Source organism: Rhea pennata, chromosome 8 (assembly GCF_028389875.1).
Source record: "Rhea pennata isolate bPtePen1 chromosome 8, bPtePen1.pri, whole genome shotgun sequence".
In the NCBI taxonomy this organism is placed as follows: domain Eukaryota; kingdom Metazoa; phylum Chordata; class Aves; order Rheiformes; family Rheidae; genus Rhea; species Rhea pennata.
In genome coordinates this window covers 6,626,733-6,650,299 of record NC_084670.1, presented here as the reverse complement: position 1 = coordinate 6,650,299, position 23,567 = coordinate 6,626,733, and the positions used below count along the sequence as shown (strand labels likewise).

The 23,567-nt window shown below is 41.3% G+C and overlaps 2 protein-coding genes across 2 annotated transcripts; one reads left to right on the top strand and one right to left on the bottom strand.

Moving 5' to 3' along the window:
* Window positions 1-3,319: 3,319 nt before the first annotated feature.
* Window positions 3,320-4,273, bottom strand: LOC134143489 (solute carrier family 25 member 3-like). Its single transcript, XM_062581593.1, has one exon. It carries the CDS (start codon window positions 4,271-4,273, stop codon window positions 3,320-3,322), a length of 954 nt encoding a protein of 317 aa, XP_062437577.1.
* A 7,739-nt stretch (window positions 4,274-12,012) lies between these two features.
* On the top strand, window positions 12,013-19,272 carry DMRTB1 (DMRT like family B with proline rich C-terminal 1). Its single transcript, XM_062581590.1, has 4 exons — window positions 12,013-12,412; window positions 13,784-14,016; window positions 15,860-16,004; window positions 19,169-19,272. Exons 1-4 carry the CDS (start codon window positions 12,013-12,015, stop codon window positions 19,270-19,272), a joined length of 882 nt encoding a protein of 293 aa, XP_062437574.1.
* Window positions 19,273-23,567: the final 4,295 nt, after the last annotated feature.

Below are 23,567 nucleotides of genomic sequence, written 5' to 3'. Positions count from 1 at the left end.
CTTCTTATCAGTATAAAAATTTTAAAATATAAACTCCCTCGTCCTTCAGTGTCTGAGATGCTTCAGTGTCCCACACCAATCATCTGCTTTTCTATCAATCATCCATGATGGGTCAAAATCTTGGTGAAAACCTTGAGCATGAGGTCCTTCATTTCCATGCCATTCTGTAAATATAACCTCTCTTCTTCTTTTCTGTTCCTATTCCATCTCTCCTTCATTCTTTCTCATGTATATTTTTTCTTCCTAAATTGTTCCTCATTCCTTCCATCTCTGGTCTTTCTTTCTCCACCGCATACTTGGTTCTTCACTTTTTTGTTCTCCTGCTCTTCTTCCGGTGAACCCCACTTGCACCTTGGGAATGAGTGTGGAAGGGAGATGCTTTGCTTCTTTTTGTCTTTTTTTCATACACAAGAGTTCAAACTGAGAAGATAAAAAAAATATATATATTTAATGTAACTTCCTTAGCTAGTACTTTGAGACCGATGCATAATTTCCTACTAGGCAACAGTCTTGCAAATTTTATTTCCTTGTTATAACCACCCTCAATCCTAAACTTCAGTCTGTGAAATTTTGTAATTCCCAAACCTAACTTTGCTAACTTTGTGGTGAGATCAAAGGGATGCTGTGGAGGTTCCCAAATTAGGTAGTGAGACAATAGACTAAAATCCCTAATCCTTCAGGTCCTTTAATTGCAGTGTTTCCTATTCTGTTCTGGCAACTGCACTGAGTCCAGTTATTTTCAGATATATTTGTGTTCTAAACAGTGCATGGTTTGATAATAGCAACATTGCCATAGAACTATTACATGCATGGATGTGTAGCTATTTCTTTCCTTTCACAGGGAAGATTACATAGAGAATTGGCTGTAAAAATTTCCACCAACCCCCAAACTATGTCTTTTCTTTATTTATTGTGGCAAAATTACCATAGGATTATGACTTTCAAAGGGCCTTTATTATGAAAATGAATCCTAGTAAGAATTTCTTTGCCAGACACTTTGCAAATAAAGATAAAACTATCCAGAAAAATGTAATATGTAAATGGAATAAGGATATAAAAATGGCAATTATCATATGTGAAGTAGAAAAAAAACTCAAAGAGCTTAAAGCACTGAAATTGGAGGGACAGGATAATCTCTGTCCCTGAGTTCTGAAAGAAGTAGCACATGAAATTGCATGTCCAACAGCAAGGATTTTTAATAAATCTGCCAACCGGTAGCATATGACTACAGAAAAGCAAGCTTCGTACCTATATTTCAGAAAGGAGAAAAAGGGATAATCAGAAAACCCTCAACAATATTCAAAGCTCTAGGAAATATTTTTAAGAAAAACAACCATGTGAATACACATAAAATGAGACAAAATGCAACCTAAGTTTTCCAAAGGTATTGCAGGCTGGATTCATATATTTCTGTTGATTAAAACTACTGCTTAAATATACAATAATTAATATTTATTTCTAGAATATGTATAATATTTATAATATTTAATATCTATTTTTAATACAAACTATTTGATATTTTTGGTTGTGACTGTGACTCAGAAAAAGAGCATGCTAATGAAATTTTTCTGAAAGAAAACACAGAGAGATATCACCAATACAGAAGAGGATTAAAGGCTCATACAAGAAAGAAAGAGATATTGTGATGACTGGAATAACTGAAATAGAATGGTATTGAACAGCACGCAATATATGTGTGAGATACCAGCAGCACGAGTTCAGTACTTAGAAATCAGGCAAGAGAAGAAAGAAGATGTTAGTGGAACACAGGTTACCTATGAGTCACTGCTGGGAAAACAGCTGTGGAAAAGGTAAACAGTCCTAAAATGTATTAGATTTGGTGTTACTAGTAGATAGATGAAGATATTCAAGGCATTAATGAAATCTCACTGCAAATATTCATTTCTACTCTCTGTGTTTGAATACTGGGACAGAAAGATTGCTAGAAAATAGGAGAGCCTGTCTTATTGAGATGCTAAAGAGCATTTGTCTTCAGCTTCTTAAAACTATCTTTCTCCAGACTTATTAGCAAGTAATTAGCAGTTTGTAATACTTGTTGGTTGATCATTGTTATTAGCAAATAATTAGCAGTTTGTGGTACTTGTTGGTTGATCATTGTGCATCGTAAGATTTTTCCACAGCTCAGTCTCATGATACTGTAGCCAATAAATCAAGTCTAAAATCCATAATTCTGGGAGCATGACTGCCTACATTATCACCCATAAATACCCAGATTATGATTTATTTACTACCTCAGTATATCACACAGAACATTCACAATGGTCTCCAATTTTTACAATCATGAAAACACTTATAAATAAGATTTCCCATAGAAAACAATGTTTTTATTTGCTTTTTAACTATTAATTTTTTAAACAGTAAGCATTATACAAATAACGCTGGAGAAAAGATATATTAAGACATATTTAATGATAGGAATTCAATTGAATGAATAATATATGCAAATATTTTATCAAGTTAGGATGTTCTCTTATCCCTTTACAAAAGAAAACTAACTAAATGTTTTTTAATTTGTACTTACAAAAAGCTGTGTTTTGGTAAAATAAGAGATAAAAATTGCATCTAATTAATGCATATAGTATCTAGTCTTCTATCTCTGGTTAATCATTTAAAAAACAATGTGTCAGTTGTCGATTTACTTTATGTATAGATATTCTGTTGGAGAGCTAAGACATCTCTGGATTTCTTCTAGTAAATATTCTGCCAAACATTTCAGCCATCTTAAACCAACTGTAAAAACAGTAACTATTGTCAATACTTTAAGAATACAGCATGCTTAAAAATATCAAACTTGTTTGGTAGTGTACAGTTCTGATGCAAAGAATTCTAAAACAAAATGCAAACTATTGTAAATATGCAATTTCAATACACTACATGAATAAACACTTAGTCACGAACACTTATGTGAATTTATTAATTCACTTTATTACAGATAGACATATTAATGCTTTGGTTCCACTATGTTTTGTAAAATATGTACATTAAATACCCATAAGAATTTTAAGTATAGTAGTGGAATATAACATGTTCTGTTTCAAAATTTTCGTATTCATTGTCAACAGATAACAGCAGTCATAGGTTAAGAGACTGGAGTCTTAATAAACTTTAACAGAACAGTTAAGTATAAGATCATGTCTATACACAGTAACTGCAGAAAAAGCAGACTATTGTGATCAGTCTGTTCTGGAAAAAGTCATTTAGGTGAAGCTGAATCCATAATGAACCTGTAGAGGTGTCTCACCCACAGATGAAACACTGTAGCACGAATGCAGCAGAGTGCCAAATCTATGGGATGGATCTACTTGGAAAGCAAACGCTCTTTCAGGGATAAAGGCATCTCTGGTGGTGGTGGCCGAGGGAGCCTAAAATAGACCTTGATGGAGTCATAGATGAACCACTGCAGGGCTGTGAGGGTCCCAATCATGAGGATGCGAGCAAAGAGGCCTTTCCACAGGCCGCTGAAGCCAAGCCTCTTGAGAATATCTATCGCGCTGCTGCCCTTCTCCTTATTGAGTACAGATACCACAGAGTCAGCTGGGTGGGAGACTATAGCACAGAAAACACCAGCAATATAGCCTGCTACAAAGGTGATGCCCAGCTGCTCTAATTTGGTGCACTCGCTGCGTGGCTTGGGCACCACATACACATAAAGGGCCTCCAACGTACGCTCAAAGCAGGCAAACTTCATCATGGTATAGGGGATTTGGCGCATCCAAAGCGGGGCCACTCCCTTGTAGAAGGACCACAGTCCTTCCTCCTGATACATTTTGGGGATAGCTGCACGTAGGGTGTTGGCATAACCCATCTGGGTCTGGATCCGCACCTTGGCTGCTTCCATTGGTGAGAGAGCAATGTCAGCAAAGAACTCAGCAGAGGCCGAAGCAGCTAGGTAGAGGCTGGTCCGCCACAGATAGGCTCGCTCTGGTCCCAAGATCTCAGCGTAATGCAGTTTAAAGACTTCATAGAGGCCAAACTTGCAAAGCCCTTGCATGGAGTAGCCCAGGCAGGTCGGGGCCCAGCCCTTGGCCAGGCCGCGCAGGCCCTCCTCCTTCATGGTGAGGGAGAAACCCTGAATGATGCTCTGGTAGCGCCCAGGCTCCGCCTGCATGCGGCACTTCACAAGGTCCAGCGGCACCACGGCCGTGTGGGTGAGGCCGCAGCTCACGATGCCACCCAGGCCGCACAGAGCCAGGTATTTGGCAGAGCCGTATTCACAGCTGCCCTCCTCCTCCTCAGGGCCCTTGGCGGCCATGGCAGCTGCCCACCGCAGCCAGCGCTGCCCAGGGCCAGGGACCGCACTGTCTGCCTCTGCTTCCCTCTGGTCCTGGCCCTGAGTGGGGAGAGAGCCACCCTCGCAGCTCCCCAGGTGGCAGCATGCAGGGCAGACAGCTGCCTGGGGCCCGGAGCAGGGCTGAGAGGGGGCTGCCATGCCAGGGGACAGGCACCTCCCAAACCACAAAGGCTCTGCCTAGAGTGTAGCCCTCACTGTGTCCACAGTTGTGGGACAGAGTGCCCAGGGTGATGCCCAGAACTCGCTGCTCTAGCCACACCTCTATGGTTTTGGGGGCATGCCACAATGGCACCCAGGGATGCATGGAGGGGGACAGAGCAAGGTGGGGGCCACAGCGACATGGCAGCATGGATAAAATCCAGCACGCACTGGCACAGTGGGTGCCACAGAGGGCTGTGACGCTAGGTGGGCCCCCTTGCCCGGCCATCAAGCCCTGGGGTAGCCAGTGAGGGCCAGGAGGCTGCTGGTGGCCCACACCCACCCCCTGTAATTACTCTTTTAAGCATTATGGTGCTGATCAGGACTTAATGATCTAATTTACTCTCACACCCAAACGGGATACCAGCTGTGAAATACACGGTTGTGCTGGGGTTATCCGGGTTATCGTGCTGGGCACAGCAGTACTCAAGTCAGGGCAGGCGCACCTCGCCTCATCCAATCTCTCCAACCGCTACTGCCCTTGTATTGCCCTGCATTTAATGTGTATATAAACAGCCATGGAAGAAAACAAGCCCAACTCTGGAGGGTTTCAAGCATCTCCGTTCGGTCTGTATAGTAGACATTGAAGGTTGCCGGCCTGCTGCTGGGCCCTCAGCTGCCCGTTGGTTCCTCCGTGCTCCGCTGGCAGAGCTGACGGCAGCACGGGTGCCCACAGCCCGTGCTTCGCAAAGAGGAGCGATCACCCAAGGAACAGCCCTTGCCGGGGCTGGGGGGGGGGGGTGAGGGGGAAGCTCTGCAGAGGCGCCCGCCCCAGGGAGCCGCTGCTGTGTAGGTCAAGCTCTCCAGCAGCGCAACCCTGCAGCAGTAGGCAACCTTTTGTGACAGCCAGGTCCCACAGCTCCAGGAATGCTTCAGTGTCTTTTTCTATTTGTTTTCTGGAGTTTATTAAACTAAACTGCCCTGACTCAAAAATCAGTTTTGTTTTAGATTCTAGGAAAATACTACCAATATATGGTCTGATTCTGTAATTTTTATGCTTCATAATAACTTACCTTGCAAGTAGTCCCATTGACAATGATGAAAGATAATCTAATTTTATGGCCTCTTCTGCCTTCCCTCTTGCTTCCTTGATGTTATTACTTTACTATGGCTCCACATGAGCGACCTCCTCTTGTTGCAGTTGTCAAAGCCTTCTACTATTTTCATATCTCCTGTGTCCATCATCTCTGCCACTGCAAGTGATTTTCTATCCATTGCTGGGTGGGTCTGTCCCCCTTTCCTTTCCTGCATTGAGGAGATAGAAGAGGGAGATGCCTTGCCACTGTGTCCATTTTACATTCAATGCCATTTTTATACTTTCCATACTGTGTTTGTGGGCTTAGAAGCTCCAGAACCCAGCTGAGGTAGCTCATCAATCCATTTCATGTTGTAAAGACACAAAAATGCAACTTGTCTCAATGTAGCAGGGAAATGAGTCTGCCAGCAGAGCAAAGACAAACTTACTCAATTTGGAGACAGGCAGGCATTCTTCTGAGTTGTGTTTTTACATTTATACTTGCAGAAGTCCTCTCCAGTGAAAATACATTAAATATTTTTATCTATTTATCTATCTACCTATCTCTCATCTAGAAAGTTCAACTACATTGAAACAATTCTGTTGTTTTTCCCTATAACAGGATATTGCAGCAATAACACAAAAGAGAAGGGATGCTTCTGAACAGCATTCCTTCAGTACACCTGATGAATCAGCTAATACAAGTGAACTGATGCTAGCACTTGTGTTCTGTTCCCAATACAGTTTCTCTCAGACATGTGCGATTAAGGAGACAGCAAGAAGCTTTAACATTTCACTGGGAAACTATGAACTGCCAACATTATAACCAAGGGTAGATGATGTGGTATTGATATGAATACCAGAAATCAATTCTAGCAAGCATGCACAGATTAATCTTCATCGTTCTTGTCTATTCTCTATATAATAAACACTTTGATCGTGGGCTTCATATTACGCTGATAGGTAACTATTATTTGGGAGTTTGATTTTTAGTTGGTTTATTGATGAGTCTAGACCACAGAAGAAGAAATCATGGCAAACAGCTGTTTTTATTTATTTTGCACTATTTAAGGTACTACAGATACTCTGAAATCTAATTCAGATGTGAGATGGAAAAACGTAGTTAGAAAACATGGGAGGTATACCAGTGCTGACAATCGCAAAGCAGTCCTGCCCACAGCAAGCACACTCAATATTTGTAGTCATCTTTCAGCTGTCTCCCAACTGATCCATCTATCAGCATTGCTTTAGGCCTGCTGCTACGGTAACGTGACAGTTTCAGTGCAAAATAGGTGCTAGGCAGAGATGACTCTAAATGGGCCACCTACTTAATATACTGAGCATGGCTGTTTCTGCAGAAAGTCTTTTTTTTTTTTTTGCTGTTCGAGAGCATTCAAATGTGATTTTGTGTTTTCCTGTCTAAGAGAATATGACAAGAACTATAGCTGAGGGGAAGGAGAATGAAAACTCTGGCTTAGAAATGTGTTTATTTCTCCAGGCAGAAGACCGACTGACAGGGCTAGTGGCTTCCAGGCTAAAACCCACTAAATTTGGGAGCTTGCTAAACTAAAATGGTATTGAACTAAGACATCCCTGTAGCTGTCACAGCACTAATAGAGTGGACCGTTATTTGGGTTTTCAATTTCTTGTTTGTGTTTGTAAATGTGACCTTCTAAAGAAACAGAAGATTTCTTCTCAAGGGACAATTATTAAGAATCTTAGGCAGAGGAATAAAAAGAAATGAGTATGATGATACTAAGATCCTTATTTACTGCAGACTGACTGACCCTCTTCCACAGAAAGTTTTTAGCATAGATCTATCTGTTCCAGTTTAATCATTATTGCTTTTCTTTTCTCTCTGATGAAGATCTTGCTACAACAAACAAACAGCAATCATGTTAATAAAATTTCTCTAATTAGCATTTAAGGAATAAGTTTTCTTCTTCTATATTAGAAAGATCCACAGATATAAATATTCAACTTTTATTTTAGTTGTATTTGTTACCAAAAAAAAAGCATGCTTTACATAACTTTTCTAGTTTTTGAGGATTTTAAACTTATGTTTGAATGCCATCCAGTTTTCTTTGTTCAAAACATAGACTTTCATCTTTTGGAGACAAAAATCAACACCTAATCCTGCACCATCTAAAAACTTCGTAACAATAAAAAAATCCACCCCAATGGAATTCCTGTTTGCATTACTGAAGACAACATTTTAAAGTAAAGGAAATGATGCTAAAAGAGAATTTTAAAGGTGAATCTGTCTGTATGGGTTTAAACAAGTTAACTGGAACCAGATTTAAAACTGGTTCAACTCAGAAGCATTTCACCCATTTCAAATCTTAAGGTAGATATGATCTAATTATCCTAGCATTTTTCTAAAATTTGTTTCCTACAATGCAATTTCATGGTGATTAGAAAAGTGGAAAATACGGTCTAAGGAAGGAACTTCTAGAATTATATTCCTGGTCATGTAGGTTTGCTTTGCACAGGATTAGACAACCTCATAAGAATATTAACCAGTAGCTATTCCTAGCAATTCTTTGACAGGTATCATTGATGGATATGTTTTCAGGGCTACTTAAAAAGATGGTATCTGGGCCAGATGAAGGTGAAAGTCCACATCTTGACAGGAAACGTGAGCTGAGAGGAATGATGGGGATAGACTGTGAAAGGGATTTCTCTTCAGGGAAGAAAAATAGGATAAAACTGATGCAAAAGAGAAGTGGGAGGAATGCAAAGGGAAGGATGACGTAACTGAGGAGGAAAATCTTTGCAAAAGGCTTCTGAGTGAATAATAGAGGGGTGAGTAATAGTCTAGATACTGCAGTAGTCTTGGCAGGTTTTCTAGCCATGTAGATGGATAGAAGAGAAATATATAACTGCAGTACGATGTGGAGATAACAAACCTACATTTAAATAAACTAATACCCGGGGGATGTGTGAAATTGATGTAGAAACACTTCCTTCCCAGCAACAAGATAGGGAAAGGAGTTCTGATGTTCCCTAGACATTTAGAGAACCTTTCTGGTCACCCCATGGGCTAGACTTGAGTTGAGATGTTCAGGAAGGGAAAAGGATCAGGAGATTAATCTGCAAGCTCATCAACCAATACAGACACCCACAAGGGGGGCAGTGAACTCTCCTTAAACCCAAAAGTCAGTGATGCCAGGAGGTAAGTTACCTTCTGCAAGAAAAGTCAAGTTATTTGTTAAGGATAGATAACAGAAGAGCATTGGATGGGTTTGTAGTGGGGAGCAACTAAAGACTGGCTAGTCCTCATTAAAAAGTTCTCTTTGTGCAGGTAAATGTCCTTAAGTTAATTATATCATATTTGATAGCCATAAATGAAGGACTAATCAGTTATAATGTAGAAGAGCATTAGTTTTTATAAGCTTCCAAACTATGAAGAGAGTTTTTGAAGAGGGGATTTTATCTTCATATGTGATGTCTTAAAAATTCAAAAGATATTCCTGATCGTTATGTGTATGAAAGCATTTATTTTGAACCAAGATTGCAAATGTTTCTTAATAGAGATGTTAAATTGCAAGAATCAAGAAGCAGAAGTTTGTGTGTGTGGTTTTTGAACATTAGTCACATAACCGAAGCAGTTTCAAAAAGCATAAGCAATCTTCTACAAATGCCCATTCCTGGAACAAATTTCTTGATTATCTTGCTAATGCTCTGAGAAATATCACATCTAAGCAGAACAACTGCCTTGCCAAAAATATTTACTGTATAAAATGTAAGCTGAAAGGTCTGAGAAGGATGAATTTCATCTTAAAGACAGCCAGTGTTTTATATTGTTCCCTACTTTCAGCTAAATCGTTGTTTTTCTTTACTGTGTTTCACATACAAAGCAACCTGGATACAAAAAACATGTACATAAGACAATACAGAAGCTGGAAAAAAGTAGAGACATTATTGGTACTGATTTCAATACCATGAAACCAGCAGGTTGCTTTTCCTTCACTTTGGCAAGAAAATAATTCTTATGAATTCTATTTTACTACAGAACTCTGTCTGTACACACTTTATGTGTACATATAGCCCCGTTATATGTCACCTAAAATACTGGAATAAGCTAAGTAATGGTGAAAATAAAGTCTTTATTATGCTTCATTTTCTTTCATATATGAGTAAACAAGAAAATGATAATATACTTGAAGCTACATCCACATGCAATTCTACATCACATTTCAAAAAGATATTTTGGGAAACTGTTCTGTCTTCCCTGTATGGCAGTCTTGCTAATGATGTGTGATACGCTAACTCAAATGTATATATAAAAACATAACAAGACTGGAATAGCAGAATTCTTCAGACTGTCTGCAGAAATACATATTCATCTCACAAGTAAAATGCTTACTTTTCTATAAAAAGCACATCTAGTCATGTTTCAAACAAGCTATACAGAGATTGTAATAAATCCTGAATGCTTAGGTGAAAATTATTCAAAAGAAAAACCCACATGGCTTTCAAAGATATGATATATTTATGGAAAAAATGTTAACTGCCCATTGCTGGTACACCTTTCTTGAGGAGAGAAATTAAGTATGTTTGAGTAAATGCCTTGAATATTAACATTATATAACTCAGAGTTAAAATTACTATGTAAAATGTAGATAATCTACTCTTCTCCTCCACTATTTAAATATCCAAATGGATATGATTGTGTATCTATAAAAAGATATAATTACAGTTGTTTAAAATGTGTCATCTATCCTCTTTCATTCTATAGCTGAATATGCGTGTCCTCGATATACACCAAAACTATGGGCCAGAAGATTAGGCACATGATATCATTCTATATTTAACACAAAGTCAATGTTCAGAATGATTATGGGAACATCATCTACTGTTTAAGGTCCTAGCACAAGCAAGCAGCATCTCAACACTGCATTTAAAAGTGGCTTGTATTGAAGATGTGTTAACCAAGTAGTTTTCTGAATCAGGAATCAATGGCAACATTTTCTGGCCGCATTTTCAAAGCCATTTGGCCACAATGCACACAGGCCCATGCACATGAAGTTGACTTTCTAGACAGCCCTCTGACAGACTTCCTAGGAAGGAGGATTGTGGTTACAAGGACAGAATATTGATTACATTTCCATATGCACTAATCCCAAGGCCTGGGATATGTGTGATCCCAAGATCTGCAGCCTGAGGTTGCTGCTGTGCTGAGTGGTCTAGGGACTGAAACCTGGGAGCATCTGAGAATTTGGGTCTAAATTGCTTTGGATAGTGGGTCTTCCAAACACCTCCCCGAGAGCCCAAATCCTACTGAAGACAGCTAAACTCCTAAAGGGGCTTTTCAAAGTCAGAACCCTGGCTGCATGCTGACTCCTGGGGCTTGAATGGCACAGGGTCTGGCTGCTCAGTGCTGGTGCAAACCAGACTGTTGCCAAATCTCTTAAAGAGCCAGGCCCTGTCCAGAGAGGCAGTGTTGTGCACCCAAGTCTTGCAGGACAGGCTGCTCCGCAGGAAGTGTTTCTGCAAGGCTGTTGATTCTGTTGCCTGTTAGAATTGTGTCAGGAAGCAGAGAGATGTGACCTGTGTGACCTACTGCTCTTGAAACGGATCAGAAAACAAGCTTATCACAACTGCTTGGTGGTAGTTTATTTTCATAGCATTCCTTTTAATGCTACAGAAGCTATTAGCATCTCAGGATTTTAAAACATAATTAGCTATTGCATGTGTGAGGCAAATCAGCAGTGTCATTCCGTATATTGCCCCATGTGGAGTTTTGCCCCAGGACTGGGCTAGTGTATACAAGCATGGTTTTGTAGCTACAAGCAGTAACAAATAACACAAGTGTTTGATAAGCAATACTGAACCTGGAGCATACTTGTGTTGCTAATTGTAAACCTGTGTCTGTTACCAGAGAATAAGGAGTTCTGAGCTTTGAGTTCTCCTGAAAAGACTGGTGTTTGGAATATGCTTTCCCCCCTTACAGTACAGCCTTGCTTGGAAAACCAGAATGATGAAACTTTTTTTTTCCCCTGCTGAAGCAGTTGCTCTCTCCTGATCAGGGAAAGGATACTGCAAATTGGAAACAAAATGAAACTAAAGTGCTGTGTGTACTAACAGCAAATGCAAGGTATGAAAGTGAGCATAGCTGCTGGAGTGCCAAAAAGGGATGAGGATCATTTAAATGTCTAGCCTAACAGGCTCTGGATTTCACACCTATGCACACACACCTCTCAAAATAATCCCCTTAAGCCTGTCCAAAACTCCCTGCCTTCACATGCAGGCAGCAGGGAAGCGTGTGAAGGCGTGCTGCTGGTGAAGCACGCTCCCGGGGCCCACGGCTCCCTCGTGCCTTGCTCCAGCCAGGGAAGGCTGGCAGGCAAGGTCTGGGGAGCGGTGGCCCGGCTCCTGCCCCGCCTGCCCCGCTCGCTACATGCCAGGGTGGTGGGGATTTGGTATATAAGAGAGCACCCAGCAACTGGGCCGGGCACGCTGCGGCAGCTGGGCTGGCAGTGCCATGGAGGCCGAGGAAGCAGCAGCGAAGGCGGTGCTGCGGACCCCCAAGTGCTCCCGGTGCCGCAACCACGGCTTCGTGGTGCCGGTGAAGGGCCACGCCGGGCACTGCCGCTGGAAGCTGTGCCTCTGCGACAAGTGCGCCCTCATCACCGAGCGCCAGAAGATCATGGCGGCCCAGAAGGCGCTGCGGCAGCAGGCGCCCGACTCCCCGGCTGGGGAGCCTGCCGGCCCCACGCCGCCGGGTGACGGTCCCGCTGCGGCCCCCGCCGCCCCCGAGCAGGGCGGCCCGGCAGCCGGCCGCGAGGCGACCAAGGGCATCCCGGCGGCCAGTGGCAGCGGCAAGGGCATGGCGCGCCGGGGACCGCCACCGCCTCCTGGCAGCACTCCCCTCTGGGACTACGGTAAGGGCTGCGCTGGCGCCTGTCCCCGACGGCCTCCCTCACCCTGCCCTGCTATCCTCTGCATCCTCGTCGTTCGTAATTTCACAGACATACCCCTTCAGCAAGAAAAACACCTAAAAACTGAGCAGTGGCAAGTAAATTGCAAAGTTACTGCTGCAGTTGCCTAGAGCAAGTATTTTATGATAGCACCATAAAAGAAAGAGACCTTTTGGCCTTAATTCTTGTAGCAAAGGCTTAAATTGGCACAGATCACTTGGTGTAAAAGTGCATTTGTATTTAAGAGTAGAGCATAGTTTTAGCAGATGGAAAAGGTGTATGGTCTGTCACCTCTTAAATTGCTTCCTTTAATAGAGTCTTTCATGTGACTTGTCTAGTCTATTACTATTTATTATAGTAATTTCATCCTATTACTCTATTTACCATAGTAATTTTACGGAAATCCCTACAGACTGCAGTAGGCATTAGTCTGGGTGTCTGGAGAGTTGGCAGTCTAGAAGACAAAGAAACTGCTGGTCTGAGAAGCCCAGAGAAAAGAGTCGTTTCAGACATCTCTAGTTTCCACCTAATCTGTCAATAGCTGTTCCATTTTTTCAGCTTGGTTTCCTAAGGAAATGAGGCTTATGGATCATGCTGGCTGTACATATGCTTGTCAGTCTTTCTCTTAATAACACTTTAAACCTGTTGACCAATTTCAAGCAGGGTTAGGGGTAAGCAGCAGAATTACAGTACTCCAGTAGGTTTATTCTAGAAGCAAACCCTTCCACTCTATATCAACAGGAGGATGTGCAGACAAGAAAGACTATTCCTGTTCATACAGCCCCTTTTTTTAAGCCATTTAAGAGTTAAGACACAAGATAAAAACCCAAAGTAACTGAGTCCTGTACCTGAAACTGCCTATTTCAAGGAAACTAAAAATGAGGTTTTCTCTGCAAAATAACTTTTGAAGTACAGATAGTACTGAATTTAGAGCTCTTTAGTATTTCCACAGAAATTCTTTAAATTTTGATAGATTTAAAAGTCTTAAGGAAGGTTATTTTCTCCTGCTGTTGCACATACACTGAAAGAATAAGACACTGCAGTCAGTGCTTTACTAAGGATTAGCTTCACAATGCATAAGGCAGAAGAGACTGCAACTCATTCTGCAGTGTTAGGTTTGCCTGTTGCAACTTTCCTTCGTTCCTTAAAAAGATCACAAAAGAAATTCATCAGGGGTAAAAGTCCTGATTTAAGTGGTGAAGGTGAGCTGCTGGCAGCTTAAACCAGGGCCAGATGCTCCTAGCTGAGAGTGGAATTTGTCCCAGCAACTATTTCTACTGAAGTGCACAGCATTACAGCGATGCTTTTATTTGTTCCTTTCTAATTGCTTCCTAGCTCACCGTGCTTTTCCTCCAGAATACATGGTTAACTCAGAATACTTGGAGAGAGAACCTCTGAAGGTGTACCCTGGGCGTTCTGGGGTGTATCCTTACCACCCATTTCCCATGGGATTTGCCATCAATCAATCAGGCTGTAGGCGAGCACCATCACCTCCAGGGATATCACTTCAAAGAGGTTTCCGACACATTCCTAGCACCTATGGGCCAGGGAGTGCAGCTTCTCTGTCAGTAAGTATGGTCTTTTTAATTACTTCTGGAAATACTGTTGTCTTTCTTTTCAGCTGCCTTCTTGTTGTTAGAGTAACTATGAAAAGTTACCTGCTTATCAGTTACTTCACAGCATCTTGATGCACTGAAAAAACCACACGCGAATAGTAATACTCAATCTGACCTGAACCCAGAACATCAAAATTGCTATTGTGACGGGTCAGATTTTGTATTAGGGGACTTACACCTCCTGCTGATGTTGACAGCAGCCTTTTGGGATGATGGCAGCTGGTAACTAACATGGTCATATTGTGCCAGCACAGACACCACAGAATGTGTACTGGGAAGATCCTCTTTTTCCATGTAAGACAGAAGTCACTGAATGAGAAGGTAGCTTGGGTTGGCCAATGCCATAGCCTCAGAGAAGGACAGTGAAAAATCTCTTTCAGCTTCCACAAGACAGTGAATCAGCATGGTCAAGTATTTCTGTTTTGAGATACCTGGTTTCTCAAAAATAAGTGGGAAATTGTGGTGGTTAACAGAAGTTTCAAATGAAAAACGATGACTAACTGAAACACCTATTTTCTATTGAGAAAAATGTTGAGCAGAAAGTTGAGATTGTATTGAGGGGGAATGGACAGGTGTATTTTGGAAAGAGGAGATCTCTTGAAGGAGAACAGAACAAATCAGTATCACTAAGCTGGACTCCTTGGCTGGGTTCAGCACTTTAAGTACCTGTGAAAGCTGAAGGTGGCATGCAGACTACCGAGCTGAGGGACAGACCAGGACAAGGCTTGACCCACACCTTCAAACCACAGAGAAATGGTAAGGAGCAAGATCCTACATGGCCTATCAACTGTAACAGTGTGTGTGGACACCTACAGTTCCCTTCAGTGCTGTCACTGCTGTTGCTTTAAACTGCTGGTGTCCAGTCTTTGCACCATGGTTGGGCACATTATCAGATTCCAGCTGCCATAGGCCATTTTGTTTGCACTGAGTACTGTTGATCAATTCATGTTAAAACAGAGTGATCTGCCTCAAGAGTAGCAGATTTATTATGCTTGCACAGTAAACTTCTGTCTGCATTTTAGGGATTTTTGAGAGTAGAAGTGGATAGCAGCAGCCTGAGGCCCAGATAAATTACCCTGGTCAGTTGGATATGGCTGTACGCATAGGTTGGACATTCCTTGTTTAGAACATCACTGTCTGTGGTTTTGAACGTAACTTTTTAATGGCCCAGGAACAGATGGGAAGCTCTCATGCCAGCTCCCTGTGTGACCTGAGACACTGGGTGCGTGCCCAGATCAAAAAGAGAAGTGCTGCTATTTCTCTGCATGAGGTTTGGCATGCTCTGGTCGGTTCTCTGATCACAGAATCCTATGTCTGGGGGGAAGTCTATGGTGCACACGAGCCCCTCAGTGGCAGGAGAGCAATTCACTTCACTGGGCTCAGGAAAGAAGTCATGAGTAACAGGCAGGTGGTGGCCAGGAGCATTTTCCTAGCTTGCCTCTCTGCTGCATGAAGGCTTCCAAATCTGCTCAGTGGCAAGTGCTCCAGGTAAGTGGTGAAGGTGAGCTGCTGGTGGCTTAAACTAAATGGTCTGAAGAGACACCAGAACAGATGACAAGGACTCACAAGGTCCGTTTCAGCTGAGACATTGTCTGAGAAGCTACCATCTCTCCGTTTCTGTTTATTGCATTGTGGACAGGCTGGGCACTTGCTAATGCATGCTTGGATTTGGCAGCATATGATCACAAAATGGACAAAAAATGGGATGTTTACAGGCCAAAATCAAGTTTGAAATTGATACTGCAAATATATTGTGCAGACAGTCTCTGATACTTTGTTTAATGTGTTTCTGCAGATTGCAGATGGAGGTGGAGATTTCCATCAAGGATATTACACTCCTCTACCTCAGTTTATTCCGCCAAGTTTCCTGCCAGGGATTCATTACATTCCACCTCCCCTTCCACTCAATGTGTTGGCTGAAACAACCAAGGAAACACATGGTAAGGCAGTGTGAGATGAGTGAGATGAGCCCCAGGAGTGCCATTTTTAACCTGGGTTCAGTGCCTAACCGATTCTAGCTACAATTCTTGGAGTTTCCCATAGCCCTGTGATGGAGCCAGGACTGAGACCCTGAAAGTTCCGGGATGGCTTCTGAGCTTGTACAAGCTCTGGGTATGGCTGACCTAGGGAAAGCAGCCTGGCATCCTTGGGGTCTCCAGCTGACAAGCACCGCCATCTCACTCAGAGGTGGGTGGCCACAGGATTCAGTCATTCCAGAATAGGATCTGATGTTCTCAAAATGAAAACATTTTTCTAGATATCCAGTTTGCGGGACATTAAAAAAAATTTGCCTCCCTTGTAGGTTAAACTAAATGTTAAAAAAATGCAAATACTTACCATCAGCAATGTAAAATTTCTTACTCACCTAAAAATCCCACACTTTAAGTGCTGCAAATGAGAAATTGAATCTTCAAAATCTCAAATTGTTATATCTCACAATATTTTAAATTTTTGGCATAGGTAAGTCTTTGTGCCCCTCTCTTTGTGTCTCATATATTGGGTCCACATAAGGCTGTATTTGTAATCAGATTACAAGTTTTTCATTTTGATGCAGCTAGTTGTGACCACAAGAGGGTAGAACTGCTCAGAGAATTAACCAGTAGCACTGGATGAGTGAATAATCAGTTTTATTTTAGATTCTTTTGGAAAACAGAGATATATAAATAGGATTTTATTTCTCTTCTTAGATATGAAAATCAGAAATTTTAAATCTGTTTACCAAATTACAGCCATCACCCAGTGAAAAATCAAATCTTCTGTGTAAGAAGGAGGAATGTAATTGTATGATTTGAATTTTAAAAGTAGCCATTGTGGTTAGATATGTGGGACAAGATATAAGTTGGGATTATTTTGGCCTGGCTTCTCAAGAAAATAAGGCTGATGCAGTCTCATTTTTTGTTAATGTCAGTCCCTCATAACTTTTCGACCCATTAGTTATTTCAGCTGAACATATCAGCCATGATTACAGGCCCCAATAGCATTGATCTGCAAGAGAAGCAGACATCTCCCACAGAAGTATTTGTTTGCAGCCACAACATGGTGTTTAGCTAGCAGGCAGCTTGCACTCAGTTACTCGCTGATGCGTGTATGCCTTGACCAACAACCAAGTGCATGCCAGTCACCCAGCATCATGCACACAACTCCAGAGCAGTCAGAGCCTATCTGCTTTGTTCCGGCTGGAAAGCCAAGGAAAACCAAGCAGGACATGAGGAGGATAAGGGGACTATGAAGAATATGGCAACTTGGAGAGTGTACAGACATTGTGGAAATGTAAACTTATTGAAAGATACTGATAAACGTATCAGAACTTTAGTGCAGTGTTTAGGAGATACTAGACTGCTGAAGGTGTTACAGTATTTGCTCAATATGAAGGGCAGAGAGGAAGGTGAGGGCTGGCAGGCAAAACAAAGTCTATGTGAGGATTAATGGGTTTTGTGGTTTAGTGAGAACAGGAAGTCTGGGGATACTGCAGCAGTAGAGGACATACACAGAGCTGCATGTATGTTCCTGGGGGTGTGGAACATGGAAAGAACTGGGGGGTAGTGGACAAGCAGGGCACATGGAGGGACGTGGAGGTATGCCATGAGGAAAACAGAAGATCCTGCCCTCTATTGGTAAGAGTGAAGTATTACTAGCCAAATAATCATGCAAATAGGCAACTGGATAGAGGAGAGAGGTCATCAGAGCACATCTCACAAAGCAAAATGCCATCTAGTGGCCTCAGCCCTTATTACACTCAGGGAAAATCGCCACCCAGGCACAATGTCATAGGAAACGTGTCATGGGTCCCACTGCTCAGAGAACAATCCCATTCTCTTGGTACGAGGGAGAAGTACAAATTAATTCCACAACATTGTGTTTTTATGTCAGGATATATAGGAATTACAGCTAATTGTGACCCAGTGAGGGTAGGATATTTTCTGCATGAGATCTTATACAAAATAGCATTCAAAGCAGAAGATACAGATGTAGACAGAAGCTACAGTGAAACCAATAAATCTCTGATCCTGGTTTTCAAGATGCATCTTGAAAAAAGAGAAAAGGTGTAACATTTAGTGCGTAGTGCCATCATGTCATGTCTTTCTTTTCCCAGAAGGGAACTGATTCAAACAAAGACATGGGAACATCTTTTCTCCAGAGAGGCCTCACATTGAGGTGAAATGGGCTCTCTGGCAAAACAGTTATGGGAAAATGGTTATAGAAAACTAGTAGGGGAGAACTGCTGGGAAGAATTGCCTGTGATCTCTGCCTCTGAAGGGGATCTGGGATGAAGACAGATTAAAAAAAAAAAAAAAATCCTGTCTGAAAAAGTTTTCCCAAGGCTAGAAGCAGCTGCCAGAAAGGTCTGAGTCAATAGTTGACTTGCAACTGGATGATTGAGGTCAGTTAGGTTTACAATGGTGAACTGAAGTGCAGGCTATGTGGTTATACAATTTCATGCCATATTGACTAGTAATGATACGGAGATTTTACAAAATAAATGCAAGGTATGTCTAGTACAGCCACCAGTATAGCATCTGATTACAGATTGCTGGCTTTCTAAAAGAATAAAGCACAGAAAAAAAACAAATAAAAAATCCCAGTCTCCATGTGAGGAAGACTGCAAACTGGCAAGTAAAATCTTTATAAAGTAAAATTCTCCAGCTGGATTTGAAGAGGTGATTTTCAGTCAGTTAAGATCTTTGTGAATTCGCAATAACATTCAAGAGACATTGCATAGCTTCACTACAGTTAAGTAGGCAAAACAGTTTGCCTCCTGTTTCTATTCCAGCGCAGCTTTCCATGTCAAACACCTGCCATCTTGAAGCACTCTTGGTAGATTTCTTTAAGCATGGCTGAAAAAATTAATTGCTATCTGAAGTGCAGCATCTCTGGAGAACTGTAGCTCTTTATGTCAAGCACCTTTGAATTAACTGAGTTGAAAAACAAACTAGATTTACAAAAGTCATTTTGCATTGATTGTTTATCTCTGGAAATGTTGTGATTGATACCATGTGCAAGGCAAACTGAAATAAAGGTTGGGGGAACCCTGTTTGTTTGTTTTTAACTCTGACCATTTTCTGTGTTTTTTTTGTTTGTTTGTTTGTTTGTTTGTTTTTTCCAGCTACAGCAGCTGACAGCCAGGATTCAGGGGTGGTTTGTGAACCTGGCCAACCATCTTCCCCTGAAGAAACGAACAGAGACCAAACTGTATACTCTAAACATTAAATGGCCTGGAGAAGACCTGAGTAGCAGAAAGCACTGTTTTCACTACTGAGGAGAGTAGTGGTTAATATGGGTGTAGAGTAGTACTTAGTTGTTGAGCAGCCACAACAGCTGGAAGGGGATCAGTTCCCTGCTTCACTTTATGATCATGTTAGAGCTATCAGCATCACAGCTCTACCCTCCCAGTAGTGTAAAGCCCTTGTTCCTAAAAGAGGTTTGCCAGAGCCACTATAAATCCCTTCCTCCTTAAGCAGCAGTAAGCAGCAGAGGATTATGACTTCAAGTGCTGGTTCCTCTCCTGAGGCTAGATGGCACCCTCTCTGCCACATACACTCTGTAGCCTGCTCGTGCTCACAGCAGTGGTCAAGAATGTGTTGTTTGTGTATCAGTTTGCTCTAAAGGAATCCTGGTTCTGAATATGTTCTGAGTTAAGTGATGAAGAGCCTGAAGATTGAGTGAGAGAGGATGGGAAGACAGTCTGTGTTGCTGATTTACATGACTGATGAGGAACATGATTCCCTGGCATTCATAAGGCTGAGGCAGTAGCAGACATGTGGTACATGTGTCCAGGAAGACTTGAGAAGAATTTGCGGAAAGGTCTGATCTGTGCTGAAATCCAGTACCACCTCATTGTTTTCCAGGTGAACTGTCTTTAGGGCATCTTCTCTTCAGGTAGGGGACGGACTGATTTGGAATCACCTCTTGTCACACAGGCTTCAGGATTTTGAGTGCCTGTGAGGGTTTATACATTATTTCTGTGTTGTTTAACTCAGTACAGCTGAACAAAACACTACCATTTGATTCTAAAGGCCTCAGGTAGGCAGCTAAATACATATGGACTGGAACTGCACTGTGGCCTATCAGAGGTGTAGAGAGATTGGCTAAGAAGCTAGGGCAAAAACACCATTTACAACAGTAATTAGCTAAACCCATGCAAGTTGTGATTTTCAACGATAATGTTTAGATAAAAATGAAAGATGCATTTCTCTACTGTTCTGCCACAAGGAATTGGTTTTGTGTTAAGTGGATCAGTTGTTAATGTTTGAATAATTTTAGGAGGACTTTTGTATAATAAAAAAAGATACATTAAATTGTTGATACGGTTGTGATGATTTGAAGCTTGCATATCTACATGTAAGGATTCTAAGCAAATTTCAGGTGCTCCCCTGAACAGCTCTGTGTAACAAGCCTGCCTGAAAAGAGACTGAGGCTTCAGTGTTTTTCTGCTACATTACTGCTGCTGTAGAGGTGAGAAATAACAAAAATATTCTTCTTTTCTGCTACTTGCACTAATAATCCCTTGCTCAATGCAATATGTAAAAAAAAAAATAAAAACCTGAAAAATATAAATATAAAACCTGAAAAAAACAGGTTTTTAAGGTAGTAGATGATCTCCTAGAATGTTTTCTTCTGCCATGGCTTGTAGCACACAGCCAGGGTTTTGCAGGGCAGTGAGTGGAAGTGGCACACTTATAATTGCCAGAAGAAGAAACTGAAAAACATACATACCTGCAGCAAATAATCTGAGGTACAACTTGTTATGTACTAGATATACAACAGACTGCAACTCCCAGGAGTGTCCAGACCTCCTCTCAAAAATTGCTGTGTGCTTGGCAAAATCTGAATACTTCTTGAAGGTGTCTGTAGGGGGGCAAAGCTCTTTTCAAAATAAAATGATCTATGAACAGAAATACCAGCAGCACCCACAAAGCAGGTTCCTCTGTGGATGGAGTTTTTTCATATATAATACAATGATTTAAAGAAACAGTAATGTACAAGATTGAACAGTTGAATAGTCTCTTTTCCAGATATTTTTCCAAATGCATATTCAGTGTTGCATTACACTCTTTAAATCTCCAAAAAAAGATGGACTCTAGCCCATTTCACTGATTGTAAAGCACAGTCATTGCAGCTATACTACATGTACTGTACTTTTTCTTCCTTTTTGCTGTGCCACTGTTCGAGATTGTCAAGCCAGAGTCCTGGCCTTCCTCTTCCTCCATGTTTTGGAGCTATCTATTAATGAACTAAAGCCTTTGCTTTGGCTGTTTGAATTATGATCAGGCACTTCAGTAGGGTTTCTCTCTCTGCATTGCTGCAGACTAGTGTTCATCTCAAGAGGGATGTAGTGTATTAAAAGGGAGAGAAAAAAGCACTTATGAACAAGGAAATGGAGCAGCTGCTTTAAGAGGAGAGTCTTGGAAGGGAGGAAATGTTTTACAGTATCATGAAGGCTGTGTCCAAATAAATGCAAAACATGCCTGATCAACCTGATTGCCTTCCATGATGAAACGACTGGCTTTGTGGATGAGGTGAGAGCAGTAGTTGTCATCTACTTTGACTTTAGCAAGGCTGTTGAGATGGTCATCCATGTTACCATTGAGCCAGACTGGGGAGGTATGGACTGGATGGCTGGATACAAGGTAGGTGAAAAACTGGCTGGACTGTAGGGCTCAAAGAAGGGTTGATGTCAACAGTCTAAAGCTTAGTAACCGGTGGGCAGTTACATTTGACTTTCCTATGGGGTCAATATTGGGGCCAACACTGCTTAATATGTGTAATTGTTGTTTAGTGTCATCTGACTAAACAGTTCAGATTTTTATGTTTTGGGAAATTTGTCCCAAAGTTGCTTTGCATCTATCTCTATATGGAAAGATGAATTAATTGGAAGATAGTTAAAGTGAGTAATCCTCCCCAGCTGACAGGGAGGACTATCTTACGTTGATATGACAAGTTTTCATTCTTCCATGTTATGCTCAGCTTGTGCTTTTTAACCAAGAAAAAAATGTTCCTTTATAAGTGGTATTTTCATACTGTGTGCTTAAAGACTTCCAAGCAAATGATTTTGATTCCAGACTTAGTGCCAACCAGTGTTTCCAGTGATTAAATGCTGTGATCTCTTCTGACTCCATTTATTTAAATAAATTACTTAGGGATAATGAAATCAATTTGGATTGAAATGGAATGATTTGGATTAGACAAGTCACTTGGGGGTTCTTCCAACCTAAATCATCCCAGAATTTTTTTAATCAAGGCTGAAGCCACATATACTTTGGTCAAATTCATAAAACTTGGGGACAAAAAGGAAAGTTAGCTATAACATCTGCTCCTGAAATCTTTCAGCATGCAAGCTACTGCTCGCTGCAGTAGGAACTCTGCATATAGCATTTATATTATCATTATTATTTGATTTCTTAGGATTGAATTCTTTGTTGAATAGATCTGATTTTCTAAAGATGTGGTTCCTAACCCCTGACACTTCTTTCAGTCCTCTGTCCTCACTGCAAGCAGCTGGGTCATCAAAGAGCAAGCATTGTTTGTTCACTGAAGGGAAAAACCTAAAATTAGTAGCCAGTTCTTTAAAGCTTACTCACACTACTAATTTCATTACTTTCAATGGAATTATTTGTAAGGGTACAGAGTTGACATGTTAGTTAGGTATGCAAGTGTAGGCTCCAACTTATACAGAGGTGTCTGTGACACTGTCCAAAACTTCAGATTATTGCAGATTTGCATTTTCTGCAGGAGCTTTGGAAAAAGGAAAACAAACCCAAGGGATACTAAAAGGATCACGTAATATGTCCATTCTGCAAGCATATGTGAGACTCATTTGTCATTGCCCTAGAGCAAACTGCAAGATGTTAACATTCTGTGGTATCGGCTTCTACATCTGGACTGAAGCAGGTTTTTGTATGACAGTAATTATAATACTAACTCTCACTATGTTTTTTTCTTTTCTTCTTGGAATTAGATGCACCCAATTGGAAACCTCTGAATCCACAGCAAGACTATAGCTGTTTTTTCCACATTAATGAGTAATTAATTTTGAACAGCGATCCAAAGAAATATTTAACTGCCTACCAATAAAGTCAGTTTGCTGCAAACAGAATTCTCCCTTCTCTTAAAAAAATAATTTTCATGACAGAAAAATTATGATGTGAAACATACCTACTTTGGAACAGTGGAAACTTTAATTAAATCATTCTTATGGGCAAATAGGTCTGGTTTTCCTATTTTTGCCCAATATTTTACTACTGCAATACCAGCATTAGTCACAGAATCTCCATTCTTGCCAAAATGTAAGAGAGAAATCCAAATTTAAAGAAAGATGTTGTGGAATCTATTCCTGAAACCAGAGTGTCACTGCATACTTTGTTGCAGCCCAGGCTATTGTGAGAGCACCAGATCCCTCACAGGTGACCAGGCAGTGATGTGCCTGTTCACCCTCCCCTCCCCCTGCCATGCATTTTACTTGTATTAGCATCCTAGGGCCTATGTTGTTAGACATAAGCAAGGCT

Coding starts and splice junctions, on each gene's coding strand:
- LOC134143489 (XM_062581593.1), bottom strand. CDS start 4,273: ATGGCCGCCAAGGGCCCTGAGGAGGAGGAGGGCAGCTGTGAATACGGC.
- DMRTB1 (XM_062581590.1), top strand. CDS start 12,013: ATGGAGGCCGAGGAAGCAGCAGCGAAGGCGGTGCTGCGGACCCCCAAG. Junction 12,413..13,783: donor CACTCCCCTCTGGGACTACG/GTAAGGGCTGCG, acceptor ATTGCTTCCTAG/CTCACCGTGCTTTTCCTCCA. Junction 14,017..15,859: donor GGAGTGCAGCTTCTCTGTCA/GTAAGTATGGTC, acceptor GTGTTTCTGCAG/ATTGCAGATGGAGGTGGAGA.